Source organism: Euprymna scolopes, chromosome 10 (genome assembly GCF_053919585.1).
Source record: "Euprymna scolopes isolate OS-2025 chromosome 10, ASM5391958v1, whole genome shotgun sequence".
Lineage (NCBI taxonomy): Eukaryota > Metazoa > Mollusca > Cephalopoda > Sepiida > Sepiolidae > Euprymna > Euprymna scolopes.
The window spans coordinates 81,090,867-81,099,437 of NC_136491.1; the positions used below are offsets into that span (position 1 = coordinate 81,090,867).

Below are 8,571 nucleotides of genomic sequence, written 5' to 3' on the forward strand. Positions count from 1 at the left end.
CAACCCACACCTCTAAACACCCAGGCAACGTCGGGCCCACAGCCTAAGTAAATAATGTAGCAAAATTTTATATCGTAAAAAAAGAAGCACTATAACGAATAAAATCTTAGTCATCGGAATATGGCTTAATGTTGTATTTATATATAAATACACACGCGCACACACACGCACATATATATATATATATATATATACACACTCACCCACCCACCCACATATATATATATAGTGAAAGAGAGAGATAGAAAGAAAGAGAGAGAGTGAAAGAGAGAGTATTTTATTTAAAAACTACACACTTCAGTGTCTCTTGAGTGTATCACGTTTTTTATCGCCGTAGCCATACCGATTTTAGGGTAAAAACCTGCTGCTGTGATGAACCGACTCTTCAACGAAAACATTAAAAACGCTGGGACAGCAAAAATCTTCGGTGCAGAGTACGCGGTGAACTGTTTTTTATATTTCCCAAAGGAGACTTACACGTTTCGCAAATAGTTGTTTGCAGTTATTCTTCATTTATAGGGGAGGGGGCAGTAAATTTATTTATTTAAGTTAAACTTTATCCAAATGATGCCTGATGCAAATTGATTGGGGCGATAAAAGATTGTTTTACATCAATCATCAAGAATGATATTTATTTCCACCCAAAATTTTAGAGCGACATGTCCATGGACGGGTATTTTTTTGAGCCACATCGTATGTGTATATATTTTTCCTAGCATTGTCTGGTCGTAAAATACGCTTAAATATGATTAATACAGATTTTGGATCCAATATATAGCAATGATTTAAAAAATTAAAATAAAATGACTCGTGCGCCACCATCGAGAATCGAAACTAAAACGTATAACTAAGGACTTATTTCTGCCTCTTCCTGTAATGACTGAGCAATAAAGACATGTTTACTGCGAGGCTAAAAATTAAAACAGAAACCAATAGCTACTACGTTATGCATGCATATTCGTAATGCCGGCGTTCGACCATCAACTCAATTTCAATTTCTTTTTAAATTTTCACACTTTTGTACCGATTTTCCCGGGCTAAAACCAAAATATAAAGTTGTGCTTGTGTTCGAATACCTTATATATAAAGTCTCATTACAGTTGTCTAAAACCACTGGAGGAGTTTGGTAGATAACATTTTTTAAACAAAAATGCATACATATACAAAAATATATATGAAAAGAGATTTTTTACGCAAATTTTTCGCAAGTATAAATCATGTAGAATAATAGTTTACTAAAGATGATCATCCCTAAGGAAAACGAAAAAAACTAATAGGGAGTTAATTAAAGCTGAATTTTATTTTTAAATAAACAGAAAAAGGTTCGTCTTTTTTTCTTCTTGGCCTTCGGGCAAGATGTTTTTCTGTTATAAAGTCTAGTACCTGTTCCGGCAGATACTGCAATCAAAGTTATGTGTGGGGGCAACTCTACATATTAGACCATTGCTCTTGAGCAATTAGCTTTGGTCAATGTAGGGAAAACCCTTCATACCAATTGTCACAATCCATCTCCCTATCGGGAAACTGGTACTCCTCCCCTCACTCTCCACATTAAAAACGGCCTTGTGCCTAATTTTCACAGTGGGGAAGCAAATAAATAACTAAAAAAATAGAAAAATAGTTGCCTTATTTTCTGTTTTTCTTGACTTCGGGCTGGAATCAAAGTGTAGTGTCTGTTCTGCAGATGCTGCAGTTAAGTTAATTTGTTTGGTCAATAGATGAGAAACTTTCTATACAATTATTACTTTTGGTCCTTACCAGAGTGTCCCGCTTGCCTTTTTTTCGTGGAGCTGGTGTAATCCCACATTAAAAACGACCTCGTGCCCCGTTTTGCTTTTGTGGGAAGGCAAACAATGCTAATAAATAGAAAAAAGATTTTAATATGAATATCAGTACACAAAAAAAACAACAACTTACTAAGATTGCTAAGATAATTACATATGTTTAAATAAGGAACAGTGCCACTTTGATGTAGAGGGCTTTTATATGCGACAAAATTTGCAGGGATACTATGCAGAGAGTTCAGCAGCAAGATGTTTGTTTACATTACACTTGATCTTTTGTATGTCAGTACAGTCAGGGAAGTAAGGACTTGCAAAGGGAATTACAAAATCCAGTGATCTAAGGGAAGAAACTAATAGAGTAGAAAGTTTTCGATCGTCTAGGGATCTCTATTGTGTAGGGATGGAATTTAGTTGCCTGTCGAGTTTCTCGGAGATATTTACGTCGATGAGGTAAAAGAGTTTGAAGTTCCTTGGAGCATCTTCCATTAAACACTTGTAAAATAGGCAGAACGATACAAATTTCGTCGATGGGACAGAGCTTGAAGCAAAGTTGACAGTGCCGGACCTAATAGGTTGGCAAATGCACCAGCACAAATGTGTCAACAATACTCCACACATGGGTGAACTATGGCCTTGTACACATACAGGATGCTCTCAGGTATAAGTAATGTTCTACTACAGCAGAGAGTCATATTTCTCTGCAGAGGCGTTGGCGATTCTCTCAATGTATATAATTTCCGCTCCATAACTGATTAAAATTTCAAATGTTTAGACCCAAAATCGGTGGAGTAGTTTGTCATACACCACAAAGGTTAATTCGTTGGAACTTTGATCCCTTGACAGCTAAAATTTTCGACCCAAACTGACTAAAAAGCATGCTCTATCTCTGAATACCCTTTATGTAAAATTTCAAATATTTAGACCAGAAATTAGCTGAGTAATTTATGTAGAGACCGCAGTGGTCCAATTTTGACCCCTCATCATGTATTTATTTGGGCTCAAATCGAATTAAAAAGTGTGATCCATGCGCAAGTAACCTACATTTAAAATTTCAAGTGTTTAGACACAAAATTGACGGAGGAGTTTAGTACAGTTTAGAAAGGTCAACTCGTTGACTCTTAACCCCTTTCACAGCCACATTTCTGGCGGAAAATCGATTAAAAAAATGTTTCCAACTCTCAATATGTCAAATCTCGCGTCTTTAGACTGAAAATTACCAGAATAGGGAAGTGTACACATATAGCTACACACACACACACATACAAACATTTTCACTTTTATAGATATACTAGCATGGGTACTCAGCGTTGCCTCGGTTGACATGAAGTTCTGTTTGAAACACACCGGTATACTAATAATTTTCATCATGGGCAACGGGGATACCCCCACAACAAAAATAAAAGAACGGATGAAAACATGTAAATATGATCGCCCAAAAAGAGAAGTATGTGATACCCTCTCCACCTGATATTTCGGCAGAAGGGCTACAAAGAGAACAAACTATTCTCCGGATATTGAGCACTGGAAAGACCCCCTCCAAAGAAAAGATAATTAAAAATAAATCATTACAACTTTTGTTTCAATAAGAATAGCAGTGAATGCCCTTGCGATCGCAAAAAAAAAAAAATCTACCAAAAATTAATTCCAAAAACAATTAAATGACATTTTTCGTCATTTTATATTTCTAATGCAACCCGCCTCCCAAAAAAAATTGAATTTGTCATATTTTTGGGTAATTTCTGCTTATAAAATTTTAGGTGAAAGTACAGAATGGTTTCATAAAAATTAATAAAATTTATCATTGTTTTATTTTTCAAATGTAATTCCCGCCCCCCCCCACCACAAAAACCTAAAAATTTTCCATTTGTCATGTTTTGTCCCCCACTTGATTGCCAAACTTGAAAAATGCTAGAGATGACATGTCTAGTTGAACGCTTTGTGGCCACCCAGTGAGTGCTCATTTTGCATTAAATTTATATAGAAAAGTTATCCCCTACGCTAAAATGTACATTTTTTTTTCAAAGTTTCTTCTTTCATATTATATGAAAGTCTCTTTGTGCGAATGTTTTTTTAATCGGGGAAGCCATTTTCGAATCTACAGGGGAAAAAAATCACACACACGTAGAAAGTGTTTTTTTTTAATGTAATAATAGCAGAGATAGAGACATATATCATTATTTTATTTGAACTTCTTTTACAAATTTAAAATATTGCCGGGATATTAGATAATAAATTTGAATAAAAAATGAATTTTATATAACTTAAGAACAATTGACGCTTAGACCGTATATCTACTACATTCCTAAACTGTATCATGCAAAGCTCGATATGGCTTCTTTATTTCATTCACTTTTTTAAAGTTTCTTATAAATTGTTATGTACTATGAAGTTATAATTGACAGTAACAAATACCTTTGTACACAATAATGTTTTCCATGTCCGTTTATTATAATTATTAATACAATTAAGTAAATAGATTTTATTTAAAATACATGATGCATTTAAATTTTAAAGGGAGGTAATTACATGAGATTTCCGGCGCCATATAGTATTAATGTTGTGAAAAACAGACACTGCAATTTTATTTAGCCAACAGTCTAAGTAGCTAAGAAAAAAGACTGTTTTGGGATTAGGCAATGCTAAATGAATTTAAAAAATCAGCAAATACATATCGTGCATTAAAGCTAATTAGCTATAACTTTGCTCATTCTTTACAGACAAAATATTATATATATATATATATATATATATATATATATATATATATATATGTACACACACACATATATAGAGAGAGATAAATAGATAGATAGATAGATAGATAGATAAAGTGTATTTTTCAGATGCAGCGAACTTTAAACTTAAATAAATAACAGAAAATATTTTTGTATAAATATGAGATTTTTGTCTAAATGTTACTTTTATCATTTATAAACAAAATGCAATTTCAAGGTTCGAGTTTTGAGGGGTATTAAATATTGTACAATACTTAATATCCCCTAAAACTCGTATAATGGAAAATATACTTAATATCCATCAACTCTCGTATCTTGAAAATAGTATGCGACACTGACTTACAGAATAAAAGAAAGAAATTTAACCCATAAAAATAAAGCCTCGCCGAACTGTTGTAGATGTGTCTTTTTATTTTCTACCCTGAAGAACTGAACTCTCGAAAATTAGGGGCACCATTACTTTCTATCTTGTACACATTATGTTGGCAAACAAACGTAATATAATGGAAAATTATTGAAAATCCCTTCAAGCATTGTTATCATTCTTTTATATGTGTGTCCACAGTGCTTCCTACAAACCACATTGATATAGCCTTCAAACACAACTCCTTTCACACTACACACCATTTTTCAAGCAAACTACAATATCCTTCTCTTCTTTTAAAGAAATTATGTAACTGCTGTATAATTTTTCTACATTTCTATTACCGGAATTGATAAATAATGGAGCACCTTCTTTATAAAGATAATACCTTGTACCGTTAAGGCTACATCCTTAAGAATCCAAAGACTTAGCAGGTCAATTAGCTGTTCAGAATCTATGACATCCCTCGCAATACAAAAGGTCAGTTCTCTGTTTTTCCCAGTCGAGTATTTATAGTTGCATTTAAATAATGATTTCTAGTTCATTTTACTATATGCATTTCTAGTTTTGTTATATCTATCTCTGCTTTCGCTAGTTCTAGTGTCATAACCAACAATTTCGGAAAAATCCATTGGTAATATGAATCAATGTTCAGACATTATAAATTTAATATTTTATGCACTTAGTTAATGTATTAAACTAATTAAAAACTTCTTAAGATGATGACGATGTGTTATGACTTACTTTGGATTTATTGTTGGTAATATTCTATCTAAAAAGTTTTAGTAATCATTTCCATATCTAATATACGAAGTGAGATTAATCGAATTGTAGGCTTAATTTTTAATTCAGGTTTGTGATCCTTGAAAGTAAATTTTGGGCGCTTAGGAGTATAGACTTCAATATTATTATTATTATTATTGTTTGGAAAATAATATTCAGAGTTGCTGCATTTATATCATAGATGTATCTTTATTTTCAAGCTTATAATTTTTCTTCAGTTTATTCATAATTAAATTGTTATAAATTTTATCAGCTACAATTATTAAATAATGATTACATATGTTTAAATGCTCTATTTCCTTTGTTAATTATTGGATTGGAATATTCAGATTTCTTGTTTATTTTTAACTTTCTAATGAAACGGTAACGAGTGGGCACTTCGTAGGTTTGATTTTGTAGAGTTTACAGTATGTTCTATTTGGGCATACTGAATCTTATGCTTTCATTATATTCAGGAGCATTCACACTAGCTGATATGTTGTCTTCAGGTTTTCTTGCAACTTCTTCCAAAGAAATGTTGATTAAAAACTCTTGCTCGGATTCTTTTTATTAATCAATTTACAGCTTGCATCGTGTCCATTTTGTAAGATTTGTGAATTGAAATGGCTATGTTTTAAGGTGAGAATAAAATTCACTTCTTTTAAAACATATCAATTAGCTTACCTTTAAGAGTAGAAATACGTTTATGGGAAAATATTCAACTATATTTCACTCTTTATTTATACCAATCCTATATGTTAAATATATCTAGAGTGAATATACAAATAAACGACAAAATCTCTATACTCCAAACTCCAAGGTGTTTTTTCTATATCATCGTTTATTTCTTACAACATGTAAAAATTTCAGTTCTTGACACCATCTGTTTCCTACCGCAGAAACAATCATATAAGTATTATGTCAATGTTAGAATATTTTCCGCCCGACTCATCAGAAGAATAAGAACATTTTTAAAGCTTAAAAACATATGAGCATGATTACATGAATCAAAAAAAATCGGAAGAAGGAGTGCAATTGTATATTATGATATTAACGCCACCTTCTCTGTGTTAAAATCTATATAATTTTTATGTATTGCATGATGTTTTTGTTACTAATTTTCTGATGGGTCAATCTATAGAATAATCAGTGATTGATACATAAATATCACGTGTTCTTCTGTGAACGAAACGGATCAGTATTTGAACTTAATTTTGTAGTTTTGAAAAAAAAAATGATTGGCAAAGTAAAATGAATCTTGCTCTTTAGTATGTAGCAAAACGTCGTTTATCCATATATGCTCTGTTGTTATAGGTAAAAAAGTGTCGAGCCTTCCCTTTTGAAAAGTTTGTGTGTATAAAAATATAAAATATACGCAAAATCGTACTGATGAAAATGATAGGATTGCCGAAAATGTTATCGTTGTAATATGTAACAACCTAATCATGTTACAGCATATTTATCATACGTTTTAAAAAGTAAAAAAAAAATACCAGTGCGTTTCCTGTAATTAATTGTTTTCTATTTTTAATCGATTGGCTTGCTGCTTACAATAATACGTATATTCATTTGCAAGTTCGCACTAATATTTATCCACCATTTTTTTTATTTCCTTTTTAGGTACCTGGCTATTTGCTACACTTTACAGTTTAAGACGTCTTCCAGTACATCTCGGATTATCATCATCTCTACGTGGGTATTCGCCATGTTGATTATGATCCCTTGGGCCGTCTTCTACACTCAGATACCGTTCGGCAACTTATACGTTTGCTACCCAGCCTGGCCCGACGCTGAAACGGAAAAGGCTTTCTTTCTGGGGGCGATTTTCCTTTGTTGCTACACCATTCCGCTGCTGCTTATCATGCTCTGCTACCTTTTAATCGGTCTACGCGTCTGGAATCGCGATTCGCCCGGTCTGTGTGACCGGTCGAAAATCATCATGAAATCGAAGATAAAAGTTGTGAAGATGTTAGTCCTGGTCGTCCTTCTCTTCGCCCTATCCTGGCTGCCCATGTACATAATCCGTTTGCACACCTATTATGCGCCCAAGACGCGTGACATACAGTGGCTGAATGAGATCGTCATGCCGATAGTCCAATGGCTTGGACTAGCAAATAGTGGAACCAACCCCATCATCTACTGCTTCTACAGTAACAAGTTCCAGAGAGGATTCAAGGCGATGGTTATGTGCCAGAAAAATATGTATTACCAAAACCAGGAAAGGCGAGGCATGACTACAAAGTACATGACGGTAGAATACGCGAGCGGTCAGGTGACCATGTCTTTGAAAAGGAAGTCAATGAACAGCAAAGATTCATTGTAAAAATACCATTTGCTAAAGACCAGAAATCAAGTTAATAATACGTCAGAGTGATAACTTTATAATTATTATTCATCTATAATCGATGGTAATCTATTAAATACATACATTCCATTCACTAGATCCGCCATAAGCTGCAACTGGAACATTTAACTGAATAAATACCAACTGCAAATTAGTTTCATCCTATTTTTCATCCGATAGAGATGTGTTCAGTAATAACAAATATTAGGAATAGAATGCTCTCTATTTTAAGCAATCAGCAATTTCAAATTTTTACTTGAAACTTACGTTAAAGGTCAATTGAGTCCAGGGGAAAAATACGGCCTCCTAAACTTTACACAAAATGAATGATCTTATTTTGTATTAGCATTACATGTTTTCATTTGACTTATCCATATATTTTCAAATCTACTTCTCAAGTTAATATTGGAATAACGTCTAAGTATAATAATGGAAGTTAAAGAAGGAATACGCGCAAGTGATACACAACGTGTATTTATCTTAGGATTTAATACGCTGGCTTTTAATAATTGGAAAATATTCATGACTTTAAAATTCAAGGATTCTTTCAAAGCCCAATGTAAACGAATGTAAACGAATGTA

At 33.0% G+C, this 8,571-nt stretch overlaps 1 protein-coding gene across 1 annotated transcript in view; it reads left to right on the forward strand.

Moving 5' to 3' along the window:
• LOC145286504 (neuropeptide SIFamide receptor-like) overlaps positions 1-7,968 on the forward strand; it is a 164,099-nt gene extending 156,131 nt beyond the window's left edge. Inside the window, exon 3 of the mRNA XM_080135404.1 lies at positions 7,266-7,968. Within this exon, the coding sequence (XP_079991530.1) occupies positions 7,266-7,968 (703 nt within the window). The remainder of the gene's footprint in view (positions 1-7,265) is intronic.
• Positions 7,969-8,571: the final 603 nt, after the last annotated feature.